The sequence below is a fragment of the Elaeis guineensis genome, chromosome 4 (genome assembly GCF_000442705.2).
Source record: "Elaeis guineensis isolate ETL-2024a chromosome 4, EG11, whole genome shotgun sequence".
Classification (NCBI taxonomy): Eukaryota; Viridiplantae; Streptophyta; class Magnoliopsida; order Arecales; family Arecaceae; genus Elaeis; species Elaeis guineensis.
The window spans coordinates 18714252-18736293 of NC_025996.2; the positions used below are offsets into that span (position 1 = coordinate 18714252).

The 22042-nt window shown below is 38.0% G+C and overlaps 2 protein-coding genes across 2 annotated transcripts; both read right to left on the bottom strand.

Moving 5' to 3' along the window:
* Positions 1-1294: 1294 nt before the first annotated feature.
* On the bottom strand, positions 1295-3593 carry LOC140856892 (uncharacterized). The gene is made up of 5 exons (XM_073255109.1): positions 2803-3593; positions 2468-2706; positions 1957-2342; positions 1779-1862; positions 1295-1698 (listed from the first exon to the last, which is right to left on the bottom strand). Exons 1-3 carry the CDS (start codon positions 2999-3001, stop codon positions 2094-2096), a joined length of 687 nt encoding a protein of 228 aa, XP_073111210.1. The 5' UTR covers positions 3002-3593; the 3' UTR covers positions 1295-1698; positions 1779-1862; positions 1957-2093.
* An 8265-nt stretch (positions 3594-11858) lies between these two features.
* On the bottom strand, positions 11859-12732 carry LOC105043574 (uncharacterized). Its single transcript, XM_010921145.4, has one exon. The coding sequence runs from the start codon at positions 12715-12717 to the stop codon at positions 12307-12309; it is 411 nt and encodes a 136-aa protein (XP_010919447.2). The 5' UTR covers positions 12718-12732; the 3' UTR covers positions 11859-12306.
* Between the last annotated feature and the right edge of the window lie 9310 nt (positions 12733-22042).

The following is a 22042-nucleotide window of genomic DNA, read 5'->3' on the forward strand; positions in this document are numbered from 1 at the left end:
ATGTGCATAATATCATAATTTGTAAGATTTTAAAAAATTATCATTAAATTTTAAATTATTAATTTTTATATAGAACTTGATTAATCATACACTACAAAAAATTTGATTTTTTGCGACGAAATTTTTTCGTCGCTAAAAATCTTATTTTCGTCGCTAATAGTATTTGCAACGAAATATATCGTCGCTAAAAATTTGTAGAGAAAGCCTCGTAGCAAAAGACCTTAGCGACGAAAATATTTTATTTCGTCGCAAAAAATAGTAAACCCAGACGACGAAGTTATGTACTGTATTAGCGACGAAAATATTTTGTCGCAAGAGCTTAAATTTTCGTCGCTAAAATTGCAACGAAAAAAAATTTCGTCGCTAAATATTTTGATTAAAAAATTTTTTTTCTTATTTTTTGCGACGAAAATTAGTTTCGTCGCAAAACTTAGCGACGGATTTCGTCGCAAAATATTTTGTCGCAAAAAGTTCGTCGCAAAAATTGCGACAAAAAAAAATTTTCGTCGCCATTATAGCGACGAAAAAAAATTTCGTCGCTATAATAGCAACGAAATAAAATTTTCGTCGCTAAAATAACGACGAAAATAAAAAATTTCGTCGCTATAATGGCGACGAAATAATAATTTCGTCGCTATAATGGCGACGAAATAATAATTTCGTCGCTAAAATTGCAACGAAATAAAAATTGCGTCGCAAAAAGTTTAAATTTTTAGCGACGAAATTTTTTTTCGTCGCTAAAATAGCAACGAAATAATTTCGTCGCAAAAGTTGCGACGAAAAAAAAAATTTCGTCGCTATAATGGCGACGAAATAATAATTTCGTCGCTATAAGGATGATGAAATAAAAATATTCTCTGGCATAATTGCGACGAAATAAAAATTTCGTCGCAAAAGTTATAATTTTTAGCGACGAAACTAAGACTTTCGTCGCAAAAATAGCAACGAAATAAAAAATTTCGTCGCAATGAATAATAAATGTTTTATTTTTTGGGTTCACAAATTTTTTTGCGACGAAATTAATATTTCATCGCTAAAATAAATTTTGGATAAAAAATAAAATTTTTATTAATTTTTCAAAAAAACCTGCTCAAATACAAATTATCTGATCAACCATATTTTAAATAAACAATATGTTAACACAATAAAAATATTCTAAGTCAAAAGACCAATTTCAAATAACAAAAAGTTTCATAACCATCTTTGTCATATACAAAAATATAAGTCCATACACCATTTTAAATTTAAAATAAGTACAAACTAAGTATGATCTGACTCATTAGCCTCGTTCCCTCCTCCAGGCGTCGATCCCTGACCCGATACGTGTCGCGATGGTGGTGCAGAGGCGGCATCATGTGGCTGTAGAGGTGCTAACTCAGAAGCATCAATACCGAGCCGTCCCGCCACCGCAGCTACGATCCTCTCGAGCGTCTGACTACGATTCATCCAGTAACTAATCTGATCTTGCATCATGCTCATGGATGTCCTAACTGCCTCTGGCACCGATGTATCATCAGACCGGCCGGATGACGAACTGCGTGATTTTTTGGACCGCATGCTATGACCAGATCCTAGCTGCCGCCCGAGGACGGTATCCAAAATCGTATCATCTGTCATCAAACAAACCTGCTGCGATCCAGTATCACCATCAGATCCCACCTCCCTCGTCGCCTGCTCTCTCAATTCTAACATTTTTTCCTTCACAATAAACAAAATAAAATCATAAATTTTTTTCAAACTCTTTAAAAGTATTCAAAATGTAGAGTAATGATATTTACATGACGCTGCCTCGCCTCCTCGGTCACGAACTCGCCACTCTTGTTTTGATAGAATTTAGCATAGGCGTCGACTCCGGATAGTCCCTGTTCAAACAAAAAAAAAGAAAAAAAAGATATCAAAATAATGTAAATATTTAATAAAAAGTTACAAAGTATGATTGCAAATGTAGTTACATACCATCCTCTTCATTCCCTGTGCAAAAGAGGCACTTCCTTGCGTGTGAATAGAATCAATCTTGCTCCTATTCACCTTATTCGCCTCCGATCGTCGCTACAAAATACATACAATTATAACCAATAAAGGACATAACATAATTAAAAAACTTGGAACACTAGACATACCTGAAATGCCTCAGTTCCAAAATGCTCACATAACCACCGCCAATCGTCACTAGACCCAGCCCAATTTCTGTATGACTGGGTCACAGGATCAATCCCCTTCGCCTGCAGCTCATTGCAGTATTTATGAAGCCTACATCGCCGATCTCTGTATCTATTTGCAGCCATTTTGAGAATACATGCCGTCACTTCTTCGTCAGTGCAATCCTCGAAGTCAATATTATCCTACACAGTAATCATACCAAAAGGCAAATACATGAAATTATTCATATAATAAAAAATTTATTTATATAACCAAAAATAATATGGATCATGTAATGATATGCAAGACATCCAAATTTAATTCTTACCCTGATGTGAGAGACTAGAGCATCACGGTATCGAGGAGCTACATGCTTGAAACTTTCAGCAGCCCACGGAAAATGATTCCACATATACAAACTGATCTCATTTGCGACGATACTGGCCTCTGTGCCAACCGGATGATCTCGAAATATATGTACCTTCGGTTTTTCATTGTGTGTATGCACATATTTTTCCAAAACAAGACCCCTACTAGGACCACGCACTGCACGTCGATGCTGTGTTCCTACATGTAAAAATTGATGAAATGAACATATATCATGTATCACTAAATGCATATAACAAAAAAATATATATGGTTTATAAATTGATAGAGATGTACCTGTAAGGGGATGATGCTGCGGTACCATGGCCTCCGACTGGGCAAGCTCTGGCTGAGCACTAGGCGGCTCTGTGGACTCGGGCAACTGAGTCTCATCTAAATCCTCTGAGTCATCATGCAAAATGCTAAAGTGAGGATGTGTATCATCAAGCGGAGCCTGCTGCCTATCCCGTGAATGTCTACGTCCAGGACCAGTCATGATGCTGCAATGATTAAAATAATTTAAATCAGTAAGTAATCAACAAAACTCAAGTATTACATGATATAATAAAAAAAAATAAATTGAATTACTTATTCATATTAATTATTGTCCTCAGATTCTGAACTCGTGTCCATATAGTCATCTTCGACGGGAGTCATAGAAGACTTCGACCCTGAAGTACTATCATCATTGTCGTTAACGAAGTCATTATTGGATCGTGCTCGTGTCCGTGCCCTTATGGACGATCCAACAACAGAAACATCCTCAGGTTCATAGTCGTCTCTTTGTAATTGTCCTATGTCAATCGTATCATCTGGCACTAATATGTTATCTGGTGCTTGCATTTGATATGCTTCGTTTTCAATAATTGCACAGACTTCATTCTCAAGATGTTCATCGTTCGGGCATATGAAAAGTGCAGGATCAAACAAATGCCTATGCTGAGCCCTTATTGCAACTCGCCAAGGCTCTTTCATTTTGTTATCATCAATATACCATACTAGTCTTGCTTGCTTTGCAAAAATATAAGGATCACTTTCATACCATACATGACCAGTGTGGACACTGACGAGTTGAGGATCTATAACAATTGGCCTGTGTCGTCCTAAGTCATACCATCGATACTTGAATAACACAATCCGTCGAAGACCACTATATCTCAACTCTATAACCTCATGCAGAACACCAAAAAAATCTATTATTTCACCCTTGTGCTCGCCCTCCACGCTTATTCCACAATTCTGTGTGGTTCGATCACGATCGCGATCTTCCGTTAAGAATCGCACACCATTGACTATGCATGCTGAATATACTGATACACGTCTGTCAGGTTTTCGTGCAAGTGCAGCTAAGTCATTACTGATACAGTTAGGATTGTCTATACGTAGCTGAGCTATCTACAATTAAAAGAACAATAAGCAGGTTAAATTTGACAAGATAAATACTATATAAACAAACTTTTAATCATGTATGAACATGAACATAACTTACCCGTTCGTCAAACCATGATGCGAATTGATTCCTATGTCGTGCCGCTGCTAATGTAGGATTACTTCTTCTGAGCTCACTTTCGTGTTCTCTGAAGTGATACAGTAATACCATGTATATTTTAATTTAGAGTCCACGTGCATTCATTGATATATCAACAAATAAAAATTAAATGTATATACTCACATCATGTAGGCTTCTACCTCCTCGCAATTGTTTAGCACATACCAATGCATGTCATCCGTTTCTTGTGGTGTCAACATTCGAAAATCTTTTTTACCATATGGTCGGGCAACATTGGAGAACACGGACAATCCATCGGTCAGAATCTCATCAACATCAATATTCCGCTGTGGCCTTGTAAATTTGGTCTCCACTCGTCGAAGGTACATAGAGCAGAATGTCAGACATTCATTCATAACATGTGCCTCTGCTATTGAACCTTCAGGCCGTGCTTTGTTAGTGACGGCACTCTTGTATTCACGCATCTCCCTATTCAATAAATTATCAATTGATATCACATATAATAAGAATACAATAATGAATAATAAATATTACAATATCATGCAATTACCTTTCAATTGGGTACATCCATCTTGTATGTACTGGCCCACCCAATCTAGCCTCATGTGGAAGATGAACAGAAAGATGCACCATGATATCAAAGAAGGCGGGAGGGAATATCATCTCGAGCTTACAGAGAGTAATGATAATCTTCTTCTCCAATATGTCGATCTGACTTCGTCTCAATGTCTTCGCACATAAGTCTCGAAAATAAGTTCCCAGATCAAGTAACGCATCACACACATTATCCGGCAACAATCCGCGCAAACCAACTGGGAGCACATGCTGTAGAAGTACATGACAATCATGACTTTTCATCCCGACGATCTTCCCATCTTTCGACTTGATGCACCGTTTCAAGTTTGAGGCGTATCCATCAGGAAACCTCACTGATCTCAAATATGAAAGAAATTGATTTCTCTCTCTTCGATTCAGTGTATAACATGCCAATGGCTTCACCAGCCTATCCCCTCGTCGAATCAAATGTAATTCCTTTCTAATCCGCATATCCTCTAAGTCAAGACGAGCCTTCACGGTATCCTTTGTTCTTCCTTCGATATTGAGAATGGTATAAAATACATTATCAAATATATTCTTTTCAATATGCATGACGTCAAGATTATGTCGAAGAAGAAGCGTTTTCCAATATGGAAGATCAAACAACTTGCTCTTTTTTCTCCAATTTCCGATACTTGTTCGCACCCCTACTTGGCTGGCCAGACCCTTACCAAATATGACATCCTGTGGGTTTGGTAACTGATTTAAAATATTGTCCGTAGACCAGAATCTTGGCTGCGCACGTCGTTCATGCTTGCCATTGAACTTAAGACTTCTCCTCCATCTATGATCATCTGGCAAGAAACGTCGATGGCCGGTAAAACAAATCTTTCCGCGAATACGGTCCGATGTAATATCATCGTTACAAGTTGGGCATGCTTTATACCCTTTTGTACACCATCCAGAAATATCTCCATATGCAGAAAAATCGTTAACTGTCCAAAGCAATGCTGCATGCATACGAAAGATGCCTCCTACAACATGATCATATGTTTCGCATCCTTCTTCCCACAAATATTGTAACTCTTCGATCAATGGCTCTAAAAATATGTCTATGTCTCTTCCAGGGCACGGGGACCCGGGATCAACAAGGCCAATAGATTAAAAGGTGATTTCATGCACTTCCATGGTGGTAAATTATAAGGAAATACCATAACAGGCCACATACTATAAGCAGTACTAAGATTACCATATGGATTAAATCCGTCTGTTGCCAACCCTAGCCTGACATTTCGTGAATCAGCTGCAAACCATGGATGTTCACGATCAAAATGTTTCCATGCATCTCCATCTGATGGATGTCTCATGACATCATCGTCCATATTATTTACCTCCTTATGCCACCGCATGTCACAAGCAGTATGCCTCGACATGAACAATCGACGCAATCGTGGTGTAATCGGAAAGTACCGCAGAATCTTGCATGGTATTTTCTTTTTCTTCTTATCCTTACCACGACTTTCTTTCCATCTGCTTGAATGACAAATTGGACATGCTTGTAGATCTTGTTTATCCTTCCGAAATAGAACACAATCATTCGGACATGCATGTATCTTTTCACAGCGTAGGCCCAAGTCATCGACTCCCAAACCGAGTCCTTTCAATAATTTTTTGGCTTCATAATGACTTGACGGAAGTAACTCTCCCTCTGGCAGTAAGTCCTTCAAAAATTTGAGCAATCAATTAAACGAGTTGTTTGATCACTTACCAAGTGTCTTCATGTGTAATAACTTTATTACGGCGGACAACAGAGAGTACTTCTTACAACCAGGATAAACATCACTTTGTGCATCTCTTAATAGACGCTCGAATCTATCATTTATAGATATATTAATGTCCTCTTCAGCTTCTTGTCTCGGAATGGAATGCTGATGTTCTGCTCTCGCTTCTACATTTACTTCAAATAATTCTGGATGAAGATCTTCTAAAATTTCTCTATCTTCTTCACCAAGTGTTTGTCTTTCACGACTGCATGATCCACCGACTGACGACGGATTTATGGGACTCCTGGACAACATGTTCGAGCTAGTCGGCAAATCTTCACCATGACAAGTCCATCTCTTGTAAGTCACATCTATACCGTATTCGTATAAATGATTCTGAATGTCCGATAAGGTACACCAAAATAAATTCCTACATCGACGACATGGACAACGAGCTTTCCCATCTTCTCTAGTATGATTGGACGCCACATTCATAAAAGTCGTCACACCCGTAATATACTCGGGACAGAACTTATCACGCAAAGACATCCAACCACGATCCATACCTACATATTTATGATGCAAACTGTACAATCAATTTTATGTAATAATAGTTGACTAACGCCTTATATCTCCTACCTATAGGGTGATGGTCCTATTCCATTCAGGAACGTAAGAATTTAATATTGCAATACATGTCTTGTATACCAAAAAAATTTCGGCAGCATTTCGACGCAGTTCTCCAGATACACAAGCATTAAAATTGTGCTATGTATCCAGAGAACATGATCGAAAATACCGACAAAACTCTGCGATATACAAGCACATGTGTTGCAATATTAAATTCATTCACGTGCCCAAACTGTCCACGAGGACAATTCGAGAATAGTGTGTAAAGCACCAATATTTTTTTCATAAAAAAAAAATATTGATTTTTGCACGCTATCCTCGAACGGAAATTCTAAGGCTTATAAATTTAGAGAGCTTTGAAAGAAAGACAAGCTTGAGTATCAGGTAGCGCTGTAAATGTAGTAAACCGTATAGAAAAGAAGTATAGGTGTATATCGTGCACATATGACAAGGAAGATAACAAGCTTGCAGACAGAGGATGCAACACAGTTTAAAAACAGCTAATTTCTACGGTTACACTACCAACATGAACAAAAAAAAAATATATATAAATAAAATAAAACAAGGTAGATAAAGATTCTCCGAAGCACATGATCCTCCGGGAACATGCTGCAATGCAAGAAGCAGTTCTTAAGATATCTCGGTAGATAGTTGTAGCTGAGATTCAAAACATGCTTCACATTGTCCAAATTTGGGTTGTTATTCAACTCCCAGCTCAGCCGATCATAAACTTTCCCCCATTCTGACTTGGTTTTCTCTCTCAGGGACAGCAGGCTGCCTAAAGAGACGATAGCTAGTGGCAACCCTTGACATTTTGATACAATTTTCTCCCCCAACTCCTCCAGCTCTTTAGGACATTCTCTCACTTTCTCTTTCCCAGAAAAAACCAAAGTCTTCAACTGGTTAGCTGTTCACAACAGAATACTAAATTACTAACAAAAGTAAACATGAGAAAGAAGAACTGGGTTCAATCAACGGCATGTGTGATGTGTGGAGAAGCGGATGAGACAGCAGACCATATCTTCTTTACATGTGCTTACACGAAAATAATATGGTCTCAAATACAAAGGCAGTTATCTATTCATACACTACCAGACACCATGCTTCACATGTGGAATTCATGGAGATCAAGAAAGAACACCACAAGACCGAATGAATTGGACTGCTTATTTACAACATTGATATGGTTGATATGGAAGGAAAGAAACGTCAGAATTTTTAGATGGGAAGCAAATTCGCCTTGGCAAATTCTGAAGAAAGCAATCAACCTATTGGAAAGCTGGACTGAAGCTCATAATGGAGAACTGAAACTAAACATTCAGAAACTTACTCAGACGCTCAGCAATTAACAAAACAACATGAAGCTTCAATGACGAACCTTTACAGTAACAGCCTCACAAACCCACCATATATTCCAATCTCTCTCTTCTCCAAATTACTGTACTTACCACTTTAGATTTAACAATGGGTTATGGTCTCCGTGAGGCAGTCGATTGTGGGGACGAACAGGCATCGTCAGCTGTGAACCTCACCAAAATCTGAAAACCTCTGTACTGAGCTGCTTTTATCAATAAACTTTGGGTGGTTACTCTCAACCTCCCAACATTTCCATCAAAAAAAAAAAAAAAAAGTCCAAGTTATCTTTTTTTATTCCCCTTTCTACTTTCCCTGATAACAGTCTTAAGGAAATTTCCAACGTCTCATTAGATCCCATGCCTGAGTGCTTTGCAACCCCTTCAGCTCAAGCTTCCGACTATCATGTGCTAGTGATAAACTATCTACCGAATTAATCCCAATCCCACAAGATAAGAAGATAAACTATGAAGGATCAAAATATTTAAAAAAAAATTTAAAACCCTAGATCCAGAATCATGGAAGGGCACAAAACCTCGGAGATGATCTGGAACGATCGGAACCTGGCGGTCCGGTTCGCAGCACCGGAGGCGACGAGGAGGAACAGGAGGAACTCCTCCAGGAAGGCACCAGAGGCGGCCGCGTCCTTGGCGTCGGGAAGGGCGGCGAAGGCGGAGACGAATCGGACGGTGCGCTCGGCGGCGAGGGAGCGGCGGGCGCAGTCGAAGACAGGGGTCAGGGCTCGGGCGAAGGAAGGGAAGAAGAGGCCGGGAGGGGCGGAGGGCGGAGAGCTCTCTCAGCTTCCGGGTGTGCACGGCGTGGGAGAGCCGGCACTCATCCAGAACCCTCGTAATCTCGCGATCTCGCGATCGCGCGGTGGTGCCGGCCCGGCGACGACGCGGCGGTGGCGGCCCGGCGGCGACGGTGCGGCGGCTGCGGCGGCCCTACAAAAAAAAAAAAACACAGACTGAGAAAGGGAGGGAGAGGCCAGAGAAGAGGGATTGGAGGGAGGCGGGAGAGAGGGTGGCGAGGCGGGAGGGAGATGGCCGGCAAGCTGGGAGGTGGGCTCGAGCGACGACGGTGGCGGGGAGGGAGGGCTCGACGGCGGTGGGGAGGGAGAGAGAGAGAGGATGGTGGCGGGGAGGGAGAGGACTTACCGGGAAGACGACCGGCGACCGGAGAACGACGACTGTCGCCGGAGATCGGGGAGGGAGCAGATTTGGATGAGCGCGGCGGAGATCGGGCCGGGAGGGAGAAAACGCAAAAAATCAAATTAGGGCAGAATATACCTTCGGTTTTATTTTTAAGCAAAGCATATTTAGCGACGAATTAAATTCGTTGCAAAAAATAAATTTTCTGTCGCCAAAAAATTTGATTTTTTGCAACAAAAATATTTTCGTCGCAAATGATTAATTTTTGGCAACGAAAATTTAATTTCGTCGCAAATGATCGAGGAATCAAGTTTCTCGCAACGAAACAAATATTTCGTCGCTAAAAATTAAGTTTTTGGCGACGTAATTATTTTCGTCGCAAAAAAAAAATTTAGCAACGAAAAATTTTTCGTCGCAAATGATTAATTTTTGGCAACGAAAATTTAATTTCGTCGTAAATGATCGGGAAATCAAGTTTCTCGCAACGAAACAAATATTTCGTCGCTAAAAATTAAATTTTTGGCGACGTAATTATTTTCGTCGCAAAAAAAAATTTTAGCAACGAAAAATTTTTCCGTCGCCAAAAAAAAAATATTTTTTGCGATGAAAAAACTTTCGTCGCTAAAAATCAATTCTAGCAACGAAATTTAAATTTTCGTCGCAAAATATTTAAAATTTTTTTAATAAAATAAAATTTAGCGACGCAATAGTTTCGTCGCTAAATATAAATAAAATTGGTCGCAAAAATCTTTTTTTTAGCAACGAAAAATCAATTTCGTCGTAAAAAATAAATTTTTAACTACGAAAAAAAAATTTCGTCGCCAAAAAAACTATTTTTTGCAACGAAAAAAAATTTCGTCGCTAAAAACGAACTTCTAGCAACAAAAAAAAAATTTCGTTGCAAAAGATATAACTTTTTGCAACGCAATTTTTTTCGTCGCAAAAACCTAATTTTTGGGGACGAAATTTAAATTTCGTTGCAAAAGCCTACTTTTTTTGCGACGAAAAATATTTCGTCGCTAAAATTTCATCGCAAAAAATCAAATTTCTTGTAGTGATACCAATCTCATAAAATATGTTATTATACATATATATTTTTAGTATTACTTATTTAATGGCATGAACATAAGTTAATAAGTTAAATAAATTATATTTATAAATTAATAATATAAGTTATAAATTGATAGCTAAAAGTTTGTCAAGACACTTACATATGATGTAATTAAAATTTTAAAGGTACTTATATATATCATTAAAATAAATTTTTTATAGATATTTTTTTAAAATAATGATAATTAATTATCAACATCATCTTAAAATGATATATAAGAAAAAAATAAAAAAATATTGATAAAAATATTTATGATATTTTTTTTGATCTATAGTAATATTTAAAGATATTGTTAATAATTATTTTTGTTATAGCGAAAGATGAAGAATAGACCGAAAGGACGGTGAGATAGGAGGCCACGTAAGAGTGAATCTATGGTTTACCAAAAAAAGAAAGAGTGAATCTACGAATTGCTGTTTCCGTCGCCAGTTAGCAAATCCTCTCACAGAGGTCTAGGCTCCACCAAAGAGTGAATCTATGGTTTACCAAAAAAAAAAAAAAAAAAAAGACTGAATCGTGCCAAGTCATTTTGATGTAATCAAAACCTATAGAAAAAGGGACAAAAGAAAAGTCGAAAGCAAAAGGAAGTAGATCCAACCGCCGACCGATCAAATCTGATCCGTTTTTTTTATTATTGTAAGGTTTGTACGGCAGCATTTTTTATTTTGGTGTTCATCCAATAGCATTCCAAAGTCAGCTTTTTTTATCAAAAAAATTCTATAAAAAAAAGTCAGCTTCACTTCAAACGCATTTTGCTGTGGGAAAATGTTTTTGATTCAAGTTGGTCGGTCTGGTGATCAAAAACGGACAACAAATATATAATTGCTTGTGAGATCATCATCACTAGTTTTTCTCTAAAATATTCTGGTGTGCTGGCTGTGTGTAATTTTTTAATAACTCGAAAAGTAAAATAAATCTACTTTCTATAATAACTCAACTTTATGATGCTTCTGAATTTTTCAGAGTTTTTTCATTGCTGTTTTGAGATACATATTGCTGACCTTGCCAAGACAACATACAAGCTGAAACCAAAAAAAAACAAAATACAAGCAATTTTCTTTTCCTTTGGATGTAGTTTTTTTCTTTTTCTTTTTTTTTCTTTTTGATAAACAAGAAACCGATGTCTTATATTAAGCATAAGGTAAAGTTACACACATAAAGTGAATACAGCAGCTGGAACTAAAAGTTAAGTGGAACAGAAACATACAAACGTACACCAAACATACAACCCATAGGTGATCAAAGAAGACATAACTATGAAACCTTGCATCAGATGTAGAGAAATTAGAAATAGGATAGAAGAGAGAAAGTATCCTTTGGATATAGTTTAATTTATATGGTGATCATTATTTTGCCAAGCTAAGCAAAGCGACATTTCTGACATGCGTAACATGGAGGCATGGAGAATGGGACAGGAAAAAACTAAGAAAAGACCAGCCACCCAGTCTCAATAATAAAGTATACAAGATGGATCTCATCTAACAAACCTTAATTAAAAGGTAAAAAAATATATATATACACAACTTAATAAGCATTAACAGAAAAAATTACATTTCTACCAAAAAAAAAAAAAAAACTAAATTAAATACGCAGCAAGTCTGTCCACACACACCGTCACCAACAGCTCCTGCTGCATGTAAGTGATCCAATAGAATTAAAACAACAACAAAAAGAAGAGTACAGAGAGCAAGAATGCAACCCGACTTGGCTTCAAGCTCAAGCTTAAAGTAGCAGCTGATTTAGTATCTAATTTGATTTGTTGAGGGTGACGAGATTGTGGTGGCAGCCGGCGGAGGTGAGGATGTCGTGGGCGATCCCCAGCTGGTCGGAGAGGGCCTTGATGCGGAGGTGGTAAGCCCGGGCCTGCGCCACCGCCTCCGCCTCCAGCTCCCCGAGCTCGACGCTCAGACGCTCCTCCGCCTCCTCCACCGCTCTCAGCCTCTCCCGAGTCCGCTCCAGCTCCCGCAGTGTCTCCTCCTCCCTCTCCCGCGCCTCCGCCGCCTCCCTCTCCAGCTCCGAGTTCTTCCGCCGAAGCTCCTCCATCTCCGCCGCCTCCCGGAATCCTAACTTACCGGCCGCTGCCATCCCCAGCGCCACCCGGATATGAACGGAAAGGTAACGAACCCGCAACTCGGTCCGCCTTTTCTTGGAGGCCATGAGTGGAATCCGCTTAAATAGATGAGAATAGAGAGGTCGGGTGGACAAATTATTACATGGACCAGGTCCAGTGGACCAGCCCAAATCCCGGACCTGGTCCATCCAATAATGAGACGGTCGGTGGTGCGTGGCCGGGTTGATGTGAAGTGGAGTCCACCCCACTGACGCCGTTATGACGGCCTCGGTGTTTTCCCGTGGAGAGTCTACCTGGATCGACATTATTTGGAACGATGTAATGCAGTACTTGCTTACAGCGAATGTTATTTGTGATATTGATTAATAACAGAAATAATTATTAATAATTAATAATATACGGCAGTCTAAATCTTTTCTACTGCTAATCACAATCAAGTTACAATCTGGTCATTAAGAGTGTTTATTTTACACAAAAAATTATAATCTTCTCTTTCACCATTACAAAGAAAAAAGAGAAAAAAAAGGGGTGAAAATGTTACTACAAGATAACTAGCATTTCAATTTTTAAAGTTGGCATATGGTATGCAATGAACCTGTTCCAAGTTTTAGCTCGTTGCTATGTATTGGATCTTGATGTTATAGAGGGCGATTTGTGTTCTTATATGTAAGACTATCGTGAACATGTTATAATTTGTTGTCCTTTTCCAGTTGAATGTCGGCAACATCTTGCTTATGCTTGCAGGCAAGATTTTTAATTGTCACCTTTGTCAACCTTGGTGCATGTGCTAGCTGAGGCTTTGATAGAGATAAAATATCAGGTGTTGCTTGCACATATGGCTTGGCTTATTTGGAATACAAGGAATGAACGGATTTTTCAGCATGTTTCTTGTACTACTATATCCTTATTAAATGCTTTACTTTTCTCTATTGATTTGCTCTCACCACTCGGTCTTGGACCTGGGGTTGTTCTCCTACTTATTCTTTTAGATAGGGTCTCTCCTCTCATGTTGTTAGGCAACCCTCATCCCTTTGAGTGTGTAAGCTGAATTTTGATGCTCTAGTATGTAACCACGAGTCAACAGCAGCTTTTCTCATCAGAATTATAAGAGCTACTGGTCAGGTCTTTTTCCTTTTGATGCTCTAGTATGTAACCACGAGTCAACAGTAGCTTTTCTCATCAGAATTATAAGAGCTACTGGTCAGGTCTTTTTCCTTCCTCTACTGTTCCTTTTGCTAAATTGCTAGGTGCCTGGCTTGATATTAGGGAGGCCGTTAAATCTCTTCAGTTACAACATCTTGGATTGAGGGGGATTTAATGACTGTTGTGCAATAGTTATCTTAATCGCATAATCATCGTATCTGTTGATCCATGCCTTTCTCGCAGGATGTGCATCTTTGGATGGAGGTTTTACACTTTTTGAGGATCTCTTACGCTTCCGAGGAAATCAACTAGGTTGCTGATTGGTTGGCTACATATATTTTCACTCAAGGAGTCCATTATCCAAATAATATTAATTTTTTTTAAAAAAATAATATATATTTTAATTTATTTATAAAACTAATGTAAAATCATAAAACGCTATTTGGGATGACGTTTTTTTGATAGAAAACACCATTTGAAATGGTGATTTTTCAGCCCACGTCACCTCCCCCTATTCCCTAGGTGGACCTCCTCCATCCCCCATGGATCTCTCCGACGTGAATCTCTTTTGAAAACGGTATTGGAAATGATGTTTTTGAATATGCCACTCTAAATGGTGTTTTTGAAGACGCTATTCCAAATGGCGTTTTCAATCCTTACCTCCTCACAGCAAAAAAAAAGAAAAAAATGAAGTTAGCTATGGAAAAAAAAAGGACAACACAGAAAAAAAAGAAAAAAAAATAAGAAAAAAAAACTATCCCGTCAGGACACATAGGAAAAAAATTAAAAAAAAACTATCCCGTCAGGACACATAGGAAAAAACTATCCCGTCAGGACACACAGAAAAGAGAGAAGCGCCATGTGAAATGGCGTTTTTTGAAAGCGTCATTCAGTATGGCGTTTTCAAAAACATCATTTCCATCTCTGTTTCTCCTATATATATAAAAAAAAATCATACAAAAAAAAATCATACCTCTTCCTTCTCTCCGACAGCGACTTCCCCATCTCCAGCAGTGACTGATCTCTTCTCTTCTTCCTCCTTCGTGCCGATAAACTCCTCTTCTCCTTCTCTCTTCCTCCTCTCCTTCTTCTCTCCCTCTCCCGCTGCCACTGCCGGCGGCAGCCACCCCGAACCCCCTCAGCCACTCCCACCCCCCCAGCCCAAATAGCTCCGCCCCCACTTTGAACTGGGGCGGCAGCCACACCCGCCCCCCTTTGGCCCCCGCCCACCTTTGGCTCGATAGCAGCCCCACCCTCGACAGCGACAGCGACCGCACCCCGTCCCCACCCGCCTCTCCTCTCAGAGGCGACCGCCCCCTCCCCACCCACCTCTCCTCTGTCCCCGGCGACAGTGGCCCGATGGCAGCCCTGTCCCCCAGCGGCGGTCGCGCTCCCTCTCCACCTGCCTCCCCTCACCTCCACTGGCGACAGTGGGCTAGCAGCAGCCTCGCCCCCTCGCAGCGACCGCCATCCCTCCCCTCCTGCCTCCCCTCACTCCCTCTAGCCGGTGGCAGCCCCACCCCTCCCCCGGCACTCGCCCCCTCCCCACCCTCCTCCCTCACCCTCTGGTAGCGGCAGTGGCTGCCCCCTTGCCCCCTTCACTCCCTTTGACGGTCCTCTCTCGTCGTGGGACCCCTTCCCTCCCACCCCTCGTGCCTTCGCCCAGAGCCTTCAACCAACCCCCTGTCCCACCATTACCATATTTTTTATTTTTTTTATTTTTTATTTTTTTGTCTGAGTTAAACTCAATTTGATTAATATTGTTGATTAATATTATTGATTAATTTAAAAATTTTAAATATTCTACGGCATCCGGCATCCATAGATCCGTCAGTTGAGTAATGTAGAATATTCTACGATATCTGTAGACAGAAATATATGATTAAATTATAAATTTTTTTTTTATTGAGGTTAGATCGAAATTACCACATAAGTTCAACATTTTGAAAAACATACACTTATATGTCTAACATCTATGAAAAATCTACATGTTAACCCCCCTAAAGTAAGGATTAAATTGTAGATTTTTCATAAATATTGGGCTGTAGGTGTATATTTTTCAAAATATTAGACTTAAGTATAATCTCGACCTAAACTCAAAGAATATTTTTTAGAATTTAATTATATATTTTTATATGAAAGCTGTAAAATATGTAAAATATATATATTAATCAATTGATTGTCCAGCTTGGACAGTTTGAGAATTGTATTTAATTTTATAAGTAATTATAGTAATTAAACAATATACAAAAAGTTCGAAAGAAATTTCGGATAGTATTTTACTTTAGTTCTCCTCACATATTTTCAGTCGTATGGAGAGAACTAAGAAAAAATACTGTCGAATTTTTTTTCTGTCCTTATTGTGTATCGTTTGATTACTGTGATTAACTTATAGAATTGATGCAATTTCTGAATGGGATAGGACCTATCTTTGCCTTTTAGCTGATGATAGGATGCATATTTATCATGTAAGTCATTTGAAATGATAAAATAATTATTAATACAAAATTTTGGATTTTAATATTGTCATAAATTTTTGTGAGAAAATGGACACTACTCAGATTCGTCTACTATTATATTATGATGGCATAATACAGAATGATGAATCTGGCATGTAGTATAATTATCTTGCAAATTGAATGATTAGAGTATCTTCATTATTATTATATTAAAAATTATTGGATCATTTATACAGTAGTATTCCTGTAGATAAAGAAAAATATGAACTTAAATTGAAATGAAGATCTCCTAATCTGTTGGGGCAGTTAATGCAGAGCAAGTATATCCTAGTACTAATTGATGACGATGAAGATGTCCAAAAAATACTGATATTTTTTTAAAAATATTTAGAATGTCAATTTTTAAAATTATATATTGAAAAAAAAGATGCACCAAGTTTTGGATATCTTAGTCGGCTTTTAACCCAAGATGGCAATATTCCTGGGCCTTCTTCTCCTTTAGTAACTCCAATGGTGCAAATGGATAGTGTTGAGACAATGTTTGCAGAACAATATTCTACTACTGTTGGTCCTAGTTGTCCCATTATTCAAAGTCCTATGGTGACTTCTCCTATGATATCTTCTGCTATGGTGACTTCTCCTATGTTGGAAGTAGTAGTAAGTGCAGGATACGAGACTCATATAGGAGATGATGATTGGGTAGACGATGGAATAAATTTTGATAATCTAGGTTTTGAGTCAGATGAAAGTAAGGAGAAGACCATTGGATGGATGAGGAAGTAGCGGTGATGATGATGAAGATGAAAATGATGATGAAGATGATATTAATGTGAGAGAACCTCAATCTTATTTGCACGAACCTCCATAATTTTTTAACAATATAAATTTAAATGATGGTGGTTGTATTAGCACTGATCGAAGATTGAATTCTGACTATCAGTTTTGAGACTCCTCGATGACTAAATTTTTTAAAGATCTAATATTTGATAGTAAAGATTATCTAAAGAGAGCTATTGATCTTTATCTCATTATGAAGCATTGGACATACAATATGGTGCAGTCACATTTAAAGTTGTGGTCCGTATGATATGCATCATCAGGTAACGTACAAAATTATAAATGGAGGCTTCATGTTGTATTGTTGAAAAAGTATGGATATTTTCAAATTACAAAATATGAGGGTCCTCTACTTGTTTGTTTACGGAGTTGAGTCGAGACCACAAACATATCAGTGGAAGGATGATTGGCACACTAATCTGACATATTATTGAGAAGGATCCCAGTGTTAGAGTTGAAGCTATTGTGACAACCGTTAATGATCAATTTTAGTACACAGTATCTTACAGAAAAGTATGATGTGGAAAGCAAAAGGCATTAATTGATATTTATGGAGAATGGGAGCCGTCTTATGCAAAATTACCTTATTATATAGCTGCACTCCAACATGCAAACCCCGATACTGTTGTTTTATAGGATTTTTTTCAAACTATAAATTTTGATGTTTGGGTTTTAAATTATATCTTTTGGACTTTCAAACCATCCATCCAGGGTTTTAGGTACTGTCATCCTGTAATCAGTATTGATGGCACACACTTGTATGAAAAGTTTAAAGGTAAGATGTTAATTGCAACAGAAATTGATGTAGAGAATGAGATTTTTTTCTTAGCATATACAATTGTGGATAAAGAGATGACTGTCAGTTGGTGTTGGTTTCTTTTCCAGCTCAGAATACATGTCGTCAAAGACAGAAATGGAGTATGCTTAATTTTTGACAGGCATCCAGATACATTTAATACCATTGCAGATGAATCTATTGGATAGAATCCACATGTGCCTATCACCGATACTGCTTAGGACATATCTGCAGTAATTTCAACACTCATTTTAAAAATATGCAGCTTAAAAGAGCAGTATGGCAAGCAGGAAGCACTCATCAAGTTCGCAAGTTTAATTTTATCATGGGCAGGATCAGAACAGTGAATGAAGAGGCTTAGAGTTAGTTGTCTGAATTAGAAAAAGAGAAGTGAATATTGGTACATGATGATGGTCTGCGCTATGGTGTGTTAACTATAAATTTATCGAAGATTTTTTACAGTATTTTACGAGAAGCTAGAAATGTGCCAATTATAGTTTGTATTCAGATGACATTTTACCGTCTTGTGAAATACTTTAATACGAGACATGTCCAAGCCTTAAGATATGTACAGGAGAATCCAAATAATCTTTTTTACTTCTTATGTTGCTATTAAGATTGCTGAAGATCAATTTAAAGCTAATCAGCATCGAGTAATGACATTCAACCTTCAAAAAGGCATATATAAAATGCTGACGAGGAGAGCAAGTGCAGGGTTATGAGGTAGAGGAGATCCTGCTCCTCCTAGAAGAAGGTCCTGCTTCACTCCTAACTCTTTTCTCACCTGAAATATCTTCATCTTCTCTCCTTCTATCCTTTCTAATCTACTCACCATCAATTTTAAACCAATGCATTCTGTGTAAGGCTCCTTCATTAATTTTGCTACCTCTACCTAATTTTGTTGATTGTTCATCCTGAAATCTTACTCCATAATGTTTAAAAATATGGATTAACATCATTACATAAGGTAGAGACGTCTGTACCCTAGTGATAGCTTCTTGCATAACCTTGATTATCATTCTTGAAAGGTTGAGTGGAATGCATTTTACTACATGATACATAATTGCTAAATCTCTCTCAATTATAATGTCAAATCCTCCAGCCTGAAGTTGTATAATCCAACAAATAATTATATGTAGTAATCTTATTTTAATATTTAAATATCTTCTATAAATTCTCTGGAACTGACCATTATCCTCTACCTGAATAATAGTTTTGATTTTTATACTTCTATCTCTTCTACTGTCTTGCAACTCACCCATCGTCGGAAGTTTTAAAATTTCTTCAAATATTTCATCATCCAAATAAATTTCTTCTTCTTTCACTAAAGATGATACATTATGTTCTTCAAATAAAATATTTTTATAAAATTCTCTAACTAACTTCATAAATATCGAAGCTTCAGCAGTGCAAATAAATTTTCATCCCATGACTCTAATTAAGTTAGCAATCTCAATTTCTTCTGAATCTAAAAAATTCATATCAACAACATGGCTGGAAAGAATATTTTTGTCACTTACAGATCTCGCAGGAAGAGGTGATCTTGAGGTAGGAGTTGTCGGAGGAGATCTTGAAGGAGGAGGAGGTGATGGTGCTTCGGTTGTTTCTCTTCTCCTTCCTCTACTTTCTTGACTTCTGCTTACTTTTTGGCATTGGGGAAGACGCATCTTCAGAGCCATTGACTGAGAACAAGATAGAGGAGGTTGATGCCGAGAATGAGATGGAGGAGGTTGATGGAAGGAGGTTTTAGCAGAAGGAGAAGGAGAGGAAGGGAGAAGGAGAAGGAGAGAAGATGGTTGTGAAGATGACAGCTAGGAATTCTGATCGAGAAGGAGATGGAGAAGGAGAGAAGATGGTTGTGAAGACGAGCTAGGAATTTTGAAGGAGATGGAGAGAAGAAGATGGAAGGAGGTTTTGTAGTAGAGCTAAGGATGGAAGAAAAGTAGATGAAGATGAAGGAGTATTTTATTTCGAAATATATAAAAGTCGAAGATGGGAGCAACCCAATATAAGCACCTACATTTGGATTGTAGGCGTCTACAATCTAATTATCTATATTTAATTAAAAAAATTAAAAAAAATAGACGTTCACATTTGGATTGTAGGTGCCTGCAATCCAGATGTAGGCACCTCCATCTGGATTGCAGGCGCCTACAATCCAGATGTAGGCACCTACATGTGGTTAACACTTAATTTTTTTTAAATAAAATATCATTATTGATATTTAATTAAAAAAATTTAAAAAAATAGGTGCCTAACTTGGATTGTAGGTGCCTACAATCCAGATGTAGGTGCCTACAATCCAGAAACACCTAATTTTTTTATTTTTTTAAATAAAATATCATTATCTATATTGAATTAAAAAAATTAAAAAAAATAGGTGCCTGGATTGTAGGCACCTACAATCTAGATGTAGGTGCCTACATCTGGATTGTAGGCGTCTACAATCCAAAAATACCTAATTTTTTATTTTTTTAAATAAAATATCATTATCCATATTTAATTAAAAAAATTTAAAAAAACTTAGGCACCTAACTTGGATTGTAGGCACCCACATCTAGATTATAGGTGCCTACAATCCAGAAACACCTGATTTTTTTATTTTTTTAAATAAAATATTATTATCTATATTTAATTAAAAAAATTAAAAAAAAATTTAGGCACCTAACCTGAATTGTAGGCACCTACAATCCAGATGTAGGCGCCTACATTTGGATTGTAGGCACCTGCAATACAAAAATACCTAATTTTTTTTAAAAAAATAAAATATTATTATCCATATTTAATTAAAAAAATTAAAAAAATTAGGTGCCTAACTTGAATTGTAGGCACCTACAATCCAGAAATACCTAATTTTTTTATTTTTTAAATAAAATACTATTATCTATATTTAATTAAAAAATTTTAAAAAAATTAGGTGCCTAACCTACAATCCAGATGTAGGCGCCTACATCTGGATTGTAGGTGCCTGCAATCCAAAAATATCTAATTTTTTATTTTTTTAAATAATATTTAATTAAAAAAATTTAAAAAAAAAAATTAGACACCTAACCTGGATTGTAGGTGCCTACAATCCAGATGTAGGCGCCAACATCTGGATTGTAGGCGCCTACAATCAGATGTAGGCCTGTTGGGTCACGGGTGGCTCATTGGGTCACGGATCGGTCAGATCACAGAAATTTTAGGTCAAGTCACAGTATCCAAGTGCTTTAGGTCAGGTCAAACGATGCTTTAGGTCAGGTCAGATCATACTGAACTTTAGGTCAGATTAGATTACAGTGTTCTGTCCACATCAGTGCACATCACAAGATTGGTTGGACGTTAGCGACCTTCGATTTAGGGTTTAAGGTTTAAGATTTAGGGTTTGGGTTTAAGGTTTAAGGTTTAGCGTTTAGGGTTTACTGGTCAGCATCCATACACATCCATGATGATGATGGCTTGGAGATCATCTTCTGATTGATCATCGAACCACGACCTTCAATGAGAGCTGGGAGGATCCTATCAGTTCAGATCGGAGGATGATTGGAGGATGAGAGTTGGAAAGATCTGGATCCTACTGGAGGACGATCGGATCCGATGAGAGTTGGGAGGATCGGATCCGACTCAAGGATAAGAGCTGGGAGGATCCGAAGATGACCGGATCTGACTGGAGGATGAGAGCTGGGAGGATCGATCGATCGAAGGATGAGAGATGGAAGGATCCAGATCCATCGGATGAGAGCCGATAGGATCCGACTAGAGGATGATCGGATCCGACCGGAGAATAAGAGCTGGGAGGATTCGACCGTTCCGAGCGGAGGATAAGAGCTGGAGGATCTGATCAAAGGATGAATGAGAATGATGAGCTGGGAGGATCCAGATTCGATCAGAAGATGAGATGAGAGCTAGCATAATCAGATTGGAGGACGATCGGTTCTGATCGAAGGTGGATTATTTTCATAATTTAGTTTAAAATTATTTTCATAAATTATTTTAAAATTAATAAAAAATTAATAAAAAATTAAAATTAACAAGATGGTGGTGGATTATTTTTTAAAAAATTAATTTGAAAACGCCATTTCAAATGGCGCTTTCGATTTTTTCTATCACTGCCACATGTACTGAAGTGTGCCACGAAGGTCGGGATGTGTAGCGAAAAAACACCATTCCAAATGATGTTTTCTATCCAATAAATGT